The sequence below is a fragment of the Erpetoichthys calabaricus genome, chromosome 2 (assembly GCF_900747795.2).
Source record: "Erpetoichthys calabaricus chromosome 2, fErpCal1.3, whole genome shotgun sequence".
NCBI classification, from domain to species: domain Eukaryota; kingdom Metazoa; phylum Chordata; class Cladistia; order Polypteriformes; family Polypteridae; genus Erpetoichthys; species Erpetoichthys calabaricus.
Genome location: NC_041395.2, coordinates 214,012,933 through 214,031,074, shown reverse-complemented (window position 1 = coordinate 214,031,074; position 18,142 = coordinate 214,012,933). Strand labels below are relative to the sequence as shown.

At 36.0% G+C, this 18,142-nt stretch overlaps 1 protein-coding gene across 1 annotated transcript; it reads right to left on the bottom strand.

Moving 5' to 3' along the window:
• Positions 1 to 807: 807 nt before the first annotated feature.
• pmvk (phosphomevalonate kinase) lies at positions 808 to 14,981 on the bottom strand. The gene is made up of 5 exons (XM_028795125.2): positions 14,849 to 14,981; positions 12,349 to 12,412; positions 2,459 to 2,611; positions 1,810 to 1,939; positions 808 to 1,584 (listed from the first exon to the last, which is right to left on the bottom strand). The coding sequence occupies exons 1-5, from the start codon at positions 14,929 to 14,931 to the stop codon at positions 1,442 to 1,444; spliced, it is 573 nt and encodes a 190-aa protein (XP_028650958.1). The 5' UTR covers positions 14,932 to 14,981; the 3' UTR covers positions 808 to 1,441.
• Between the last annotated feature and the right edge of the window lie 3,161 nt (positions 14,982 to 18,142).

The following is an 18,142-nucleotide window of genomic DNA, read 5'->3' as shown; positions in this document are numbered from 1 at the left end:
AAAAACCTGTTAACTTCTGAAAATTGTTTTGTCTAAACAAGGCCTGTTTGTAATCAATTTTTTTTCATTTGGAATGCAGACATTATTACAGGCATGTTTGAGAAACCACATCCAGATCTTAAACAGAACTTCCTTGTGTAGCAAAGATGACTTTCTGGACAAAGCTGACTAAGTGTCAAGGTTCCTCCTCTGGATCGGCAATGTTAGGGACAAAGCAGACATATGTAAGTTCTCTCACAGCTCTTCCCTGTGGCTCTCTGTGTCTAGTCTCATACACATCATATGAGTAGTTATATCACTGACACCATTCATATAGGAGAAAGAACATATAAAGTCCACACAGACAGCATCAGAGAAGAAAATCTAAATCTAAGATTGTAAAATGACACATTTTTATTTAAAAAAGAAAAATGAAATAGAAATCTTTTGGTAGAGTGGACCTAATATGACTCAGATGGCATTTCCGAATAAATACAGAGCTGTAAGGTGTGCAAAACAATTAAACAAGAAAGCAATTTATTTTAATAAAGAACATTCTATGTATACTGTGTTATGGGGATCATAATAATAAGTGTATTAAAAATGTTTGAGAACTGAATACCTTGAAAATCTAGAAACTGCATAGATTGTCTTAATGAAAACTCATTTTCCAATCATATAAATGCTCTTCCATTTTACACACAACATCAGCTACAAATCCTGGGGCTATAAGCTGAAAATGTAATTATTTTAATTTCATTTCTACCAACAGGTAATTTTTAAATTCTATTTCAAATGTACCAGTGCAACAAATGAAAAACAAATACATTTCAGATAGTCACTGTTTATTCAGTCATTGCTGACATTTTTTTCCATTATTTTTAGACGCTTATTTACATTTGGAAATTAGTCTGTGTTCCTTGTCTTCAGTCTGACAAAAGACCTATAAATAGTCCTTCAGTCAACCTTACAGAGAGATGGAAATCAAACAGCATGCATTTCTGGGAAAGACTGCCATCTGCTGACAAAACTGCTGAAGTAAGACACATTGTTGGATTACGACTACAATATGGCATGAGCTTAAAAATACAGCCATTTACTGCTGTTCTCAGTGGAAACTGAAAAAACTGTTTCATAATTCTTTTCATGGTTTACAGTTATGCCTAAATGTCCAATAATAGGTAAATAAGAAAATGTAAACATTTTACTTCACTATATAAGGCACTAGCACTAGAGAGTTTCTTGAATCAGAAAGAGTTATTATGCTAAATTATACATATGATACCTGTCTGAAAGCATTTTGCATGCACATTCATTTAGGATACTGCCACTATGAATTGAGTTTCCACTTTGTCTCTAAAGCATATGCTCATAAAACTGAACAGCATTGACTAAATCATTTAACAAGACAGAGCTCCATACATAGCCTGAATGAATATCTCTCTTTGTACATGTACAGAAATCAATGAAGTAGCTTTTCATGGATAAATGTCAGAAGACGTAGGACCTGAGCCTCCAGTTCCAGGTCTTGTCCATCATTGGTGATGACCCAATCAAAATTTACACCATCATCTAACCCGCACTCTGACTGAGAATCATCAACTCCTGTGAAATAGAGAATTAAACAAATGTAGAAAAGAAAATCAGAAAATCACAGCCATTGTTTATATCTTCCTGGCACAATTAATTTTCATGTTATCTTTCAAATGTAACATTTCTATAGTTGCTAAATAATCAGATCATCTTGATTCCACAACCCAATCAATATTACTTTCAAAGCCTGAATGATTTCTGCTTGGAAGTATTCAATTGGCTGAATTGTGTCAGTACCTTCTGTGAACTGCCATCCCCTTTGTCTCCTAGTTTTCTCAGATGCCACAACACGCACAATGACTGTCTGTTCCTCATAGTGGTGTCGGAACCAGTCAATATCACTCTTGCGCCTAGCGTCACTGACAATCTGTAAATGGGAGGTCATTTCTGTGTTAGACAAATCACCTGCATAAAAAAATGACAGCCATGTTACATTTTAACCAAATATCACTTGTAGTTTCACCTTTAAAAATCAGCATACCTTTAAAAACTAGTACCAAAGAAGAGGTAATTGTTCTTATAAGAGTGGATCAATTGTTTTGTACTTGTCTAATAAAATATACTTTTATAAAATGATGTAGTGAAAAATTTATCATACTAGAAAACTTTTTTCTTATTTAACATTTTTTTATTGCAGCCATACTAATCCACAGCACCAGAAACAAATGGAAGGGCATGAAGATTCAAGACCTCATATTATTTAGTTAAGGTAAGTAGAACATGGTCAGAGGAAAAGTGACCTTCTACTACAGTACTGTGGGTTATATACACATTGGATACCTTATCTAGCACTACAAACCTTAAACACAAAGCAATTCTTTGTAAACTTTAAAGTTTATGATTAAAGTTCAGGTTTAACATCCCAAATATCACATCAGCAGCTTACCCATACTGGCTGAGATACATCTTGGACTATCTGACGACAAAAGAATCCAGGATCAGCAGTCCGTCTCTCTTCTCCCCATTGGATCATATCTGCACGATATCTTTCTTTGTACTCGGTTGCATCCAGTAGTCTGTCATAGTCCAGTTCATGCTGCTGTTGGAAATATGAATACATCAAATAGTGGCATGCATGATGCTTCAACATTATATTCATTATATCTCAGACATCTATAACTGATTAACAATAAACAGGCTGTGAGCTGCAAGATGAATATATCAAATGATACATATGTACCAAAAATAAATAAAATCCACAAGAAAATTCTGGGAAGAACATTTACTGACACAGGTTCTTTAATTCATGTTGCTGGTTATGTCCTTGTTGTGGTGTGAAATTTTGCATACAAGTTGATAAATATTTTGTATGTCTTTATTAGTAACTTAGAACACTAATGTCGATCACTGATAATAACAGTAATGGTTAAGAACCAATTCTCTGTAATTTTACAACAGGTTTGGGGGAAGTGCCTAAAACAAGTTTGGCAAGTGTTTCTCTGCAGGACTCTCCCAATCAGCCCCTGCAGGAAAGTCAATCTACCAACCAGGGAAGCTTCAGCTCAACACATGGTTTTGGGGGCAAGTGTGAAGGTATTTTGTGCCCCATTGGTTTGAAGTATGGCCGTTTGTAATTGGCTTGTATCAGAAGCTTTTAAGTACCATGATGCCCTATTGGCTGTAGGGTGTGGACAGAATCTATAAATTTGCTTGTTTTACCCCTCCCTAGCTCTCCCTCTCTTACAAACATCTGATGAAGGAGCATCTCACACACCATGAACTGAAAAGGACAACACAATGAACAGCACAGATCGGCAGCCACATTGAGACAGGCATGCGGCCTGTTCTGAAGAAAGCTGTCCAAAAATAAGGACTTAACTAGAGACATTTAAAGTAATTACAAGTGTGTGTGCCACCTGAAACTACACATTAGCATTTATCAGGTGGTATGGTTGCCAGTATTCAAATGTACTTTGCTTATTGTTATTATTTAAGAATATTATCAATAATACATTATTTAAAGTGTAACTTAAGTCTTTTACTGCACCTAATTGCCTGAGGTTATAAATTTAGAAGGTGAATGTGGGGATAAGTTATATGGTACAATACTTTATAAACAGTGATAAGTCTGTGAGATATGAGGCATTCTGACAAAGGCTACATATTAATTATACAAAAGGGGAAAGTAGAGTAATATGTTACTCTCTCAAGACAAAACAGTCCTTCCACTGTACAGTGACCAGTGTGCTGATGATCTGTGCTGGGAAAGTAACACCAGCTAGTTTGATGAACAATTGCCTGAATAAACTAACCAGGAACACCAGTTATATTATACAATTGAACTTGGGTTTAGTGGAGGAAGTCAGAGAAGAAAGGATTTCAGCAAAATCAGAAACCATTATTATTAATTTTTCCCATGCTCCCCATTAAACATTGCCCTGGAGCAACTTTAGCACACCAAGGTGGCATCCATAGCTAAGTGGTACTACAAGGGCTCTGTTTTGCCTGCAACCATCAGACTGTATACTGCCTCCTCCCATAGTGCCCATCTCCTCCCTTGCCAGTTATAATATACACACTGACAGTGACAATATTTTTTTACTATTACATCAATATTATTTGATCTGTACAGTTCCAGGTCTTCCACTTAAGTAATAGTTTGCACTTTATTTTTACCTGGATTGTTTTCATGTTCTGTGCTGCTGAAAAACTCCCTCCAGGAATGAATCAAGTTACTGTATGTCCCTCTGTCTACCTATCCTAAATCAGTCACTTTCAATTGGTTGAACCATAAAATGAGAAATTGTCATAATACTCTAAAGCTTTCTTTATTCAGTCTCTAATTCAGACTTTACTTTGGAAAGAGAAGAATTTTATGGCACCAAAAGATTCTTATTTAATTTTGTTCTTCAATAAAGCTTAGCATAATTTTTACACAAACCAAGGGGAAGAAAAACAAAAAAGGCAGGTATGTTTGAGACTTTGTTTTTTCATCATCTGAAAATGAAACTAATATATATATTATATATATAAAATGGCAATAATGAACTGACTTGCTAAACATTTTTGATGCTGTGAAAAATTTAATTTTGAAAGACAATAATAAAAAAGATAAATTCATAGACATTTGCGGTTTACATTGTTAAACAACAACAACAACAAAAAAAAGAAACAGTCAAACTTATACATAGCTAAAAGAAAGACACATTTAACTCTCCATGCACCAACCTCTCTACTGCTATCTGTGGTGCATTATTCTCCTGTGTTCCAAAGTGAGTTATCAAATACATACTCAAGTTTTTTTTAATAGAGCTATCTTCTTTATTATAAAAATGAACAAACAAAATATAAAATACACTGTATACATTAGCATATGTGGATTTAAGACAGCTCAAAAGTTGAAACTGTGTGTTCTATGAATGCTTATTTAAGTTTTGCTTATTTCTCTCTATTACTGAACGCAAAGTATGTTTATACAGTAATAAAACAGCATTATACAGAGTACCTTCACAACTAGTACCATAACCTTCTGTTGTACGTAATTACTAGTGGACTTCACTCTGCATGACTTTGTGATTCAAACAGAAATTGTTAGGTGGTTTGGCAGCAACATTTAGTTTTAATTCACTCAAGAGCCCTGTCCTGCATTCTTCATGTTTCATTCTGTTCTCTTGTGGTTTAGCACCATTCATCGATTTACTGTGTTTTTTTTACCTTTCATTTTTTTATTTCCTCTTTGCTGTATTTTTTATTTTTTTTACTTTAAAAAGCTGGTATTTGGTACTAAGAACTTAATGATGATATGCAGGTGGATACCACTGCTGGCTTTTTCAAAAGCAATGCTACATACTAATTAAATAGAAAAAATTAATGTAATCAGTCTCAGATTTATTGTCACGTTACATACCCCTGATCCGCTGAAGCAATCAATAATGAAGGGGACTCCCCTTTTCATTGCTGTATTAGTCGCACTCGAATTACAAAGGTAAAACCACCCCACTATTGAAATGCTGTCTGTGGGTCGTTAAGGAACTTAAAAAAAGTAAAACTGGGTCACAAGACCATAAAAGTTGATAAATACGGCTCTAAGATAAATGCCATAATCCAGAAAGACAATGATTTCTACTTCTCATCAGCTGATCCTATTCAATTTGATTATGAAAGATGTGTAAATTAAGGCCTTTCATATTTGACAAAGTAACCAAAAATTGCTCACCTTCAATAAAGAGAGAGTTCACTCACATCCCTTTTCAGATGCTAACGTCTTTGTAATATCTGCAACTTTCATCACTATTACAGCAACTATCTTCTATCAGAACATCACCAATTAACTAAAAATAGTTTAAAATGAACTTTAATAAATGTAGAGATCATGTAACCTCTATCCTGGCTCTACTGTACTGACTTACTATTTGACACAGAAAGAGTCATAACATGCTGCTCTTAATTTACTATACAGTGAACATCATTACTGTAGAAACCACATCTATGATGCTTACCTCAGACAAAAACCAGAACTAACTTATGTAAAATCCCCACTACATAACTCCTGTTTTCAATTAATATTCTGTGTCCCTCTCTCTGCAAACATCTACAAGTATGCATGTTTTGGAGGTCCCAGCAAATGTTAACATTTAAAAATAAGTTGAAGACAAAACCCTCCAGTCTTACAAACTAGAATATTTGTTCTGCCATCTACTGTTTGACATTAACTTAACAATGCTATAATTTGTTACAATGTCTTGGGATTTAAGTTATATTTGTTTTCATGGCACATTTTTCTGTTGCTGATGCAAGGTCTTCAATAAGCTCTCTCACTTCATGTCCTCAATTCATAATTACATTAAAAGCATTTGCACTACAGTTTTAAATTTTATTTCTACATTTTGACAGTTTCATACTATGTTATAATCTTGTCTGCTGTGCATATGCAGCTTATGTGACAAGGTAAGGAGACAAATGAGGAAGCTACACACAGGAAAAGCTGCGGAGCCACATGGAAGATAGTCCTTGAGTTCTTAAGTCGTGTTCTGACCAGCTTTGTGGTGTCCCCTGTTCCGTCTTTCCCCAAGACTTCAGAAAGTGCCACTGCTGTGGAAAACACCCTGCATTATTCTTGTTCCAAAGAAGGCAGGTACCCGTTCAGGTAATGACTACAAACCAGTGGCATTTATGTCTCATATAATGAAGACCTCTGAGAGACTATTCCTGGACTGTAAGAGTCATGGTACACAACCTCGTCCCACTGCAGTTTGCCTGTTCTACAAAGATTGGAGTGGAGGATGCAATTATCTATCTGTTTCATTACCATGCACCATAACGTGGAGTACAGGCAAGATGGAAAAAAAAAATGTTCAAATGAACTCATTTTCAAATGGCATAGCGTTTTCAAATAGTGACGTTTTCTTGTATGGATGTGTGTGCGAGCGCGAGAGAGGCAGAGACAGATTCGATCTCATTCAAGTGGTTACTAGAATATAAAATAAACACTTTCTCAAAGGTATAACGAAACAAGTGTGCTTTTATTCAAGAATGAAACTGAATAACAAAAAATTCTAATGACAACAAGATACCAAGAAGACATTCGGCGTTTGTGTGTCTGCTGATATGCCTTCAGCGATATCTTTAACAGGTAGAAAAACCTTAGACTGGCTGTTACAGACTGAAATCAAAGGCCTTTTCTTTTTGGGCGCATACACCCTCATCATGGCACTGCCAGATCTAAACAGTAGCATGGCGAATTGCTCACGTACTGAAGTGACTTTAGCTGCAGGTGAAAGTCACATTTTACTTTATGGTGCCAAGCAGAGTGACGTTGCGCTGCAGCAGTCTACTAGCCAGTGAAAGCGCTGTGAAGAAGATGTCTGTTGTTACGGTCCTGCCTTTGTCCAGTCTGACAGCTGTCACAGAACATCGTACCTTTGATTGCTGGTATAACAAATAGTTCTGAGCAGGCATCAGCCACAGCACTGCTCTTGTTAAAAGAATGGAGATAAATGCCATCAACTTAGAGAGGGAGAGGCAAGTTCGTTGTACAACATGAATGTCACTGAGAGAATAAAACTGAATAATAAAAAAACAAACGCTAAATTTTACAAGAAGCCAAAATTTACACCGGGAGTTACAGAGTCAAATCAAATGTAGGTTTTTATTATATTATAGTAATAATAATAATAATAATAGCAGCTCCCTACTCAAAACGCGGAGTGCCTGGTCTCAAACCCGGGTCCCTTGGGTTATAAGGCAGTGGTTCTTACCTCTGCACCATTCAAGAACACATATAAACTCCATGTTGATTGACATTTGAGCTTGGGTTTTTAACTCCTTGAGAGCAACATGAAAATCAAATGTTTTTTTTTTCTTTTAGTTATATCTATATATATATAAAATCTCTATGTGCGTCCAGGTGTCCGTGTGTGGGTGTCTTCTGATGAAGTGTGCATGCGTGGGGCACGGTGCGATGCGCGATATTACTGTCAGAGAAAGTTAGAGGCGTTTTACGGAAATACAAACCAGTATTACTGCGAGAGGAAATTAAAGGTACACAATACAGTGACGCATATTACAGCCACATACAAGCCAGTATTACTGTCAGAGGAGATTAAAGGCATATTACCAACGCGCACGCCTGTATTACCGCCAGAGAAAATTAAAGGTATATTACGGACGTACAAGCCAGCGGACGTACAAGATGGTATCCTTCAAAAAGGGCGCGCACAGGCATCCTTCAATAAGGGCGCGCCTTTATTCGCTGCGCCCCATTGAGGTCGCCCTTTTGAAGCTCGCCTTTTTGTGCGCGCCCTTATTGAATAGAGCCGTACAAGACAGTATTACTGTCACAGAAAATTAAAGACACACAATACACGGCGGCAGCCCACGAAGAACGGTCAGCTCAGCATGTAAACATCAACAAAAGAAAGGCTGAAAGAAAGAAAAATACGACCAACAAAAAGAATGAGGTCAAAGTCCCTTGCCATTTAATATAGACTGTTCCTACTAATGTTTATGCACTACTGTTCTAGCGCCCGTTATTGTAACGGGCTAAATGACTAGTTCTTGAATAAAAGCTTACATTTATTTGATATTTGGACTGAAGTCTTCATACATTATACACTTCATGTCATTATTAGTATAACATGGAAAAAGTTTCTGCTTTAGGTATGTAAATCAAATGCTTTTTTTCTTTAGTAATATTCTCGAATAAAAGCATACATGTACAGTATATTTGAAATTGTACTAAATTCTTCATACAATATAAACTTCACATCATTATTAGTATAACATGGAAAAAGTTTCTGCTTTAGGTATGTGCTCAGCATTTCTTGCCTCACATTTCCTTTCATCCTGCACTTACCCAGATCTTTGTAGACACAGTGCACACATGAAATGCATGTATTCCAAATAACAGTATACTGCATTATTTACCCTAAACAACTCCAGGAACCTAACTTGCAAATAAGGAGTCTTGGATTAGGCTGGGAGAATTTTTTGCCTGAGCTGAGCTCCATCAAGGCGGGGGATGGGACAGCAGGCTGCTTGTGCTGATTGATGCATTTACAACACTAAAGATGCTGATGGAGAGGTGCGAAGGGATTTAAGGTGGGACGTTTATTCGTAGGCTTCAGGAATTCTAGTGTTAATGTGGAAAGTGAAATCCTTCACATTTTTTATACCTCTGTGATGGTTAGTGCGATTTTGTACACTGTGGTGTGCTGGGCTGATAACATCTCTTTAAGAGAGGCCCACCGAATCAACAAGCTAATTAAAAGGACAAGTTCAGTTCTTGAGCACATCTGCCTCGCTTAAAATTGTCCAAAATGTTTCCAGGGCAACACCCAACCTGTCCATGTGCCCAAAACATTAACATTTATATGTTACTTACATAACAGCTAGATTGAATGTTATTTACCTTGATTTATTTAGTTACTACAGCGTAAAGTCACAAGTAGACTGCAGAGCTTCCTGTGTTTGATCGACACGGGCACGCTCAAAAAATACATGTGTAATGCCACAAAAAGTGCACGCTGACACTTCAGTTCGTAAGCAATGGTACGAGAATGCAATTAGACTTCTTTTTTGGGCACATACACCGTCCAGATCTAAACACTAACGTGGAGAGTCACTCGAGTACTGAAGAGTGTATAGCTGCAGGTGGAAGCTGCCGTCGCTGTACTTTGTATACAACAGCCAGATCGAATGTTATTTACCTTGATTTATTTACTTATCTTCCTATAGCATAAAGTCACAAGTAGACTGCAGAGCTTCTCATGTCCATATAGAAAGCACAGCAATGGCAAAAGTGCGACGTGCATTCTTTCTCCGACCCTCATCATCATGGGAGTTCATCTCTGTTATAGTGCGTCTTTATTTGAAAACAGCAGTGTCAGATGAGGGGGGGGGGGGGGGGGGGGAGCGTAAACGCGACTGGGAGAATAAAACTGAATAAAAAAAAAAAAAAAAAAAACCCTAACCTTTACATGTATCATAAATTTACACTAGCTGTTACAGACTCAAATCAAATAAATGTCTTTATTGTAAAACTGTGACGTCCGGGGTCGAACCCATGAAGTTTTGATTACCAGTCAAGTTGATACAGTTGCGCCACAAAAGCGGGGTCGTATCAAAGGGGTGTCAATGTCACACCCTAATGTGGGTTCTTTTTCTGCAGTTATATTCTTGAATAGAAGTGCACTTGTTCTGTTATATTTGTACCTTTTGTGAAAGTGTTTACTTGAAATTTGGACTTCAGACTTCACATATTATACACGTCATGTCTACATTTTGTCATTTATTACTAAAGCATGAAAAATGTTGCTGTTTTAACGATGTGTTTACATAGATTGTTGTAGACACGGAACACACATGAAATGCATGTGTTTCAAATAACGATATAGTATTTATAAAAAGTGTCATTTTGCTTGACTTCTCACTCTATACAACTCTAAGCACCTGACACGCAGGCAAACGGACTTGAGCTGAGAAAACTGTGCGGCCGTGGGGGGATGTGATAGCAGGCTGCTTGCTGCTTATCGACACATTTAGAAGACAAAAGACGCTGACGGAGAGGTGTGAAAGGATTTAAGGTGGGATGGATTTACGAGCTTTTTCATAGCCTTTGGTAATTCTACTGTTAAAAGTGGAGAAGAACAAACAAACTGCTATTGCCTTTACTACACTATTGGCACGTAGACTTATCTTGCTCAAATGGAAGAATCCTAACTCACCTCTTTTAAGTCAGTGGGTAACTGATGTTATATACTATCTGAAACTGGAAAAAATCAAATTCACACTCAGAGGATCTGTGTAGAACGTTTTCAAAACCTGGCAGGATCTTACCAATAACATTTTAGAATAAGCCTTTAAAGCACTGCGGAAGCAGATTCTCTCCCCGTTTTTTTTACTTGTCCATTTATCTTTACAGTGATCCCTCGCTATATCGCGCTTCGCCTTTCGCGGCTTCACTCCATCGCGGATTTTATATGTAAGCATATTTAAATATATATCGCGGATTTTTCGCTGCTTCGCGGGTTTCTGCGGACAATAGGTCTTTTAATTTCTGGTACATGCTTCCTCAGTTGGTTTGCCCAGTTGATTTCATACAAGGGACGCTATTGGCAGATGGCTGAAAAGCTATCCAGCTAACTTTCTCTCTCTCTCTCTCTTGCGCTGACGTAGGGGGGTGTGAGCAGGGGGGCTGTGTGCAGCTGCTTCCTGAAGGACAGGCTGCACGGAGCTTCGCATACTTAAAAGCTCAAAGGGCACGTATTGATTTTTTTTATCTGTCTCTCGCTATCTCTCTCTCTCTCTCTCTCTCTCTCTTCCTGCTCCTGACAGAGGGGGGTGTGAGCTGCCGCCTTCAACAGCTTTGTACCGGCGGTGCTTCGCATACTTAAAAGCCGTATTGATTTTTTTTTTGACTGCTTGCTTTGCACTCCTTTGAAAAGGAAGATATGTTTGCATTCTTTTAATTGTGAGACAGAACTGTCATCTCTGTCTTGTCATGGAGCACAGTTTAAACTTTTGAAAAAGAGACAAATGTTTGTTTGCAGTGTTTGAATAACGTTCCTGTCTCTCTACAACCTCCTGTGTTTCTGCGCAAATCTGTGACCCAAGCATGACATTCTAAAAATAACCATATAAACGTATGGTTTCTACTTCGCGGATTTTCCTACTTCGCGGGTGGCTCTGGAACGCAACCCCCGCGATGGAGGAGGGATTACTGTATTCACTTATTAATTTATCTATTTACTTATTTTTACTAGCTTTAAGTTTTACTCTGCTGGCCTAGCTCTCTTTCTCATGGGTGGGGGTTGATTTGTTTTCAATCCTATTTTTGTAAAAATTGATTTACTTGTATGGAATGTTGTGTGATCTCAATAAAATCAATAAAAGGACAAGTTCAGTTATAGGACACACACTCTGGACCCTCTAGGAGGGAGTATCGAAGAAGAGAAGTAAAAAAAAAATTGAGTGCCATTATGAACAATATACTGCACATCTTTTCTCTGACACACTAATACGGAGTATTTTCAGCAGAAGTGTGTCAAGAAATACTACTGGGACTTATTTATACCTATAGTAATATGTCTGCATAAATTCTCACTGTGACTGTGACAGCCAAGTCAAAACTTTTCTTTCTTTGTTATTTCAGTGTGTGTTCACACCAAAGTGTGTGTGTGTGTGTGTGTGTGTATATTTATTTGCTTATCTTCCTATTAATGTTGATATTTATTTAAACAGCTTCTGTAAAAAGCCAAATTTCCTCCTAGGGATAAGTAAAGTTCTATCTGTCTATCTTGCAGAAGAGGTCAAATAAAATCTCTTATAGCAACATACCTTTGCATACTGTTCTTTCAAAGGGCCTGAGAGCCGAAGGACTACACAAATACTGGAATCTAGTCTGGTAGGAAAAAAGAAGACTTTTAATATGCAGCTACTTTATTGTTTCTTTCTTACTATAGCTCCAGTTGCATGGAATTTGATTCAACAAAGCTCAAACAAATAAAATATGAATACAAATATGCAACATAAGGACAATGGAATAATCTTTCATCAATACACCACAAACAAGCACCAAAAATATAAATATCGTGACATTAGCACAAAAGATTGAATTACATTTAATAAAGCAAATGAGAATTTTTACACTGTTAAATTATAATTCATAGCAAAGTACTGGAGAACTATTAAAATAAAATACTGTTCAAAAAATACTGAACATCCTTTATACATCAAGCTTAAATTCTAACAATGACTCTTAAATTAAAGAAAATATTCTACATTATAAAAAATACTTGATGCAATTAAAAAACTGATTGTAAAAAAAGTTTGAACAGTGAGCACTGAAATACAGTAAACCAGATGTGGTACCAGGCACAGTAATTTTAAAAGCGCCATATAAAACCATTTAAAAGCAACTTTGAAACATTTTGCTTAAAAAGTTAAAATGAAACACAGTTTTCATGTATACATTTACACATGTTAATTTAACACTGCTGATTTTCTTGCATTAAAATGAAGACAGGTTCCACAGCTGTCCATAAAACTGATTGCATTTAATCCTTTCAGATGAAGCCTGGTAGCAATGAAGAATCTTCTTCTTCTTCTTTCAGCTGCTCCAGTTAGGGGTTGCCACAGCGGATCATCTTCTTCCATATCTTTCTGTCATCTGCATCTTGTTCTGTTACACCCATCACCTGCATGTCCTCTCTCACAACATCCATAAACCTTCGCTTAGGCTTTCCTCTTTTCCTCTTCCCTGGCAGCTCTGTCCTTAGTATTCTTCTCCCAATATACCCAGCATCTCTCCTCTGCACATGTCCAAACCAACACAATCTCGCCTCTCTGACTTTGTCATCCAACCGTCCAACTTGAGCTGACCCTCTAATGTACTCATTTCTAATCCTGTCCATCCTCATCATACCCAGTGCAAATCTTAGCATCTTTAACTCTGCTGCCACCAGCTCTGTCTCTTGATTTCTGGTCAGTGCCACCGTCTCCAACCCATAATGAAGAATGATTTAAGAAAATGTATGTTATGTAGCATGCCAAGTGAGGGCTGGGTGGTCTTTTCACTCTGGAACACCTGCAGATTTTTTTCAACATCTTAACTGGAGTTTTTTTTTGTTTTTTTTGGTTTGTTTACTTTTTTTGTTTTTTTCAGTACCCCCGGCCATCACTGGCCTCATCTTTAGAGATTTATAATAAGATTATATATCTATGTTTTAAAGTTCATATATATTTGTTTTTACCTATTTTCTTTGTTACTTATTCATTATTTTTGTAACTTTCTCTTGATAACTTGTAAAGCACTTTGAGCTACATTCTTTGCACGTAAATGTGGTATAAAAATAAATGTTGAGGACAATTACAATGAATAAGTAAATTTACACAGTACACATGAGATTATGAAATTCATGTGTGAAGATCATCGCTTTTTAAACATGCAGAAAAATATTTGAAACCACATAAACAAAACCACCAGCTTATGCACCGTACATCTAAATCTATAGAGGCTTAGAATTTTCATATAATTAGAAGATAACTGAGGACGAAAGGAAAGCTTAATGCCTTTTACAGTGCGTAATAACGTGCTTTGATCATTTTTCTTTTTTTCAAGAACCTATAGAAAAAAATAAATTTTGAAATATAGTAATAACTAGTAATGTATTTAAAAAGTATACTTTTGCTATTTTTTCTGTCCACCCTGTCCAACTGACCATATCATCGGACTGTCATTTACAAATTTAGAAAAACATTTTTATATTTAAGGACTTCTACATCTTTTTCTTGTACACTATTTATGCATTATTATTCCTATCTAATTTTAATTTGCTTTTCTTTGCACGTAACTGCTTCTTTCACATTTTGTAAAGCACTTTGAGCACATCCTTTGTATGAAAATGTGCTATATAAATAAATGTTAATTTAACACTTCCCTTAATTTTACTCTTCATAATGTTACGGTACCAAAATATTCCATTTAAGATGTATTTTATTATAGTACATTAACAGTGTTTATGTCTGAATACAACATATTACTTTTGCATTCCTGTTTAATCCAAGGAACGGAAGTGTCATACCAACCGCATCACGAGTCAGTATATTTAAAAAGAAAATCCTTAGGGACCAATAACAGTTATATTTTTTTCATTAATTCATAGTACAAGTTATTGAGCTACTAAGGACAAGTCAAAAACATAACTGTTAAAAAGATAATAATAAGCACGACAAAAATAAACAAAGAATATGCAAAATGAAAGAATTAAAAGTAATCTCGAAACCTGACAAATATCAGAAAGCCGTTTTTAGCCTCACCGAATCTACAAACCCCTACCTGCAGTGAATAAGTTCGGTAATGTAATCCTTTCCCGATTTTCTTTTTCCACAAATAAGCAATATCAACTTCGGAAATGCCATCTCTGCTGCAGCAAAACACACATTGCCGTCAAACCTACCCGCTTCGCATGCGCGAGTATGACAACAACGCTCACGCCACCGACTGCTGCATACAATGTATTAGTATGGGTAGGTTGTAGAATTTATAGTGGTTACTGAAAGATAAACAGCTTCGTTGCAGTTGTTTTTTTAACGAAATTTATAACTTATTTTGTAGTATTATTTATTTATCTATATATATTTGAATTTTTAAACTGTGCATGAATTTGCAAAAATAAAGGTAAACGTGTACACCCCTACTCTTAACATAGACAAGCCCGTTGTATCTGACGAGAATACCACGAGATTTTCTGAATCTTAAAGGATTGTCTGTGTGTGGTTGTGTCAGTTTTAGTAAATGGTAGTGTTAATAAATATGTTAACATATTTTAAGTATTTATACGTGTAAAATAAGTATAGTTGAAGTAGCCGATTTTTACCTTTCTGAAAGGGTACGTTGAATTTGTTCTTAGTTTATAGTTGGTTGAGTCTTGAGTTTGTAGTCGTTGTTTTTAGGTCTTGTTTAGACTTTTTCACTACTAAGTGTATCCAGGTATTTGTCTGTATAATTAAAGAAGCAATTTAATGTTTGACCATCAAAATTTGATTCTGTTTGGTATTAGTTGGTCATTAGATACTGTTACCTGAAAATTGAAGAAAAATCGTTGTGAGCGACGTCCAGCTGTGCTCTTCCTATTGTTATTTTTAAGAGCTTTAAACCATAAATATATACCACCAACAGCAGATCTGAGTGAAAGCACACATGGGGGAATAATAATAATAATAATTGATTTAGGTAATGAGGCTACTTTAATTTAACAATTCCCAAATTGTATAGTCCAGCTAAACCCAAAATCAATGTTATTGGAATAAAAAAAAACAATTGTTATCTCTTAGTTTAATTGGACCCCGGATCAACCCCATGTCTGTTTAATGCCTCATACGTCATGTTTCTGAAAATCTGCGGGCTGCATGGCTTGGTAGCAAGCAGTTTGGCACAGTTGTAATTCTGTTCCAATTTGGCACAGTTGTAATTCTGTTCCTATTCACTCAAAAATATTGAGCCATTGGGGATGTTTCCTGGCATTACTTAACCTTTTCTAGTTGCATTGACTTAAATTTGTTACATCAGAACAATCTAGACGAGAACAGGCCATTCAGCCCAGCAAAGCTCGCCAGTCCTATCCACTTATTTCTTCCAAAAACATCAAGGCAAGTTTTGAATGTCCCTAAAGTCTTACTGTCTACTACACTACTTGGTAGCTTATTCAAAGTGTTTATCGTTCTTTGTGTAAAGAAAAACTTCCTAATGTTTGTGTGAAATAAAATACAATACATGCTACATCACACAGTTTATGTTGAAACAAAACAATCTATTTTCCCTCAACAGTAGCATAATCTGTCTCAAAGGCTGCTGTCGTGACTCACTTCTTTTGTGTTAGGCTTACTCAAAGTAATACTCCTTCTAAACCTCAAAACACTATTTCCTATTTTCTCTATACAGTACACATATAAACTAAGTTGATTTAACTTAAAATGATAAAGTTTTATATACATCTCATGTTTACATAAAGTATCATATTTTGCATGAAGAACTGCTTTGTTGTCAACAAATTTTGAGATATTCCTAAACCTTGCATCTTAGGAGAAAATGTTTTTTTAAAATGTCATGGGTTTTGTGTGGGTGTGGGAGCTGCTTTATGATACTTTTTTTGACATAAGCCACCTACCCTACATTGGAATATCATCTTTTTCTTTGTTTCCAATACAACAATGTCATTAATGTTAAGATTATACAAAAAAATGCAATTAGCAGAAATACAGCTTGTTTACCTTTTGCAGTAACAAGTGAACTACTATATACTTAATAATTGAAGCACTATTAAAATAGATTTGAGTATTAATTACACCCGATATATGTAGGCAGCTTGAATATAATCTTAATGAAATCATTTACATGTGTTTTAATATCATTATTTTAAAACAAATTGAATATCTTGAGCAAACACAACATATTTTTTAAGTTGGATTTACATATTTTGGTGGAAAAATCTGACATAAAAAAATTAAATCCAAAGACTTTTTTGAGTGCATGTATGTTTGCTAATAACACAAATCCATTCATTAAGAAGTCTTTTCTCATGAGTTGGAATAAAGAAAAAAAATACAATAAACATGTTTAGAATTTTGTATTTTTTCAATTGTTCCCTTAAAGAACACAGAGTGCCAAAGCTTTGAAAGAGCTCTGAAATAAAGTAACTGCCCCACTGAAATGAATGCTTATCATCCAGTGGCCCTTACATCACTTTTGGCAAAATGCCTGGAGCGGCTTGTTCTATACTGGTCAGGTCCTCTTTGTATCCATTGCTGTTTACATACAGAAAGGACTATTCAGAGGAGGATGCTGTCGTGACTGTTCTTTATACCAGTATACGAACATTTGGAGAAACGGCACTCCTTTGTGAAAATACTCTTTGTTGACTGTGCTTGAGCTTTTAACTGCATTAAGCCTGATACTACCCTTTGCAGCAAATTATAGGAGTTATAGATGGACCCCTTCCTCAACTTATGGATTATGGACTTTCTCCTTAACATGGACCACCTTGTTAAGGTTATAATTATATTTCTATGGTCCATTACACACTGATAAGGGATCCAAAAGTCACAGTGATCTGCCCTTTATTCTTCACTATCTGTACTAACAGCTTTAGCTATCAAGTTTATAGATGATGCAGCTTTGATTGTCACATCTAACATTGTGGCAAATTTTGAGGAAGAGGCCAAGACGATGTAGAGGTGGAACCAGGAGCAGACCCTCCAGCTAAAATTGAGGAAAACAAAAGAGCTGCTCATTGAGTTTTGGAGGAATGTTGAACCAGTTCAACCACTTGTCGTCAATGGAAACAAGCTGATAAAGTTAGCTTTAAGTACAGCATTTTAGATAACAGCTTGAGCTTTAATGAAAACACATAATACATCTACAAAAATGTCAGTAGCACAATTATTTATTATGCCTGAGTAAAAGGAATATTTCAGCTAGCATCCTACTGAACAATTTATACATGTCATATTGAAAGTGCACTGACCTTTTCATTCCTGGCTTAATTTGGGGGTCAGTCTGACTAATAAAAATAACCTTAGGATAATAACTCCATTGCTGTCTGCTCTCTGTGGGCACTTGCAATTAGGGTTT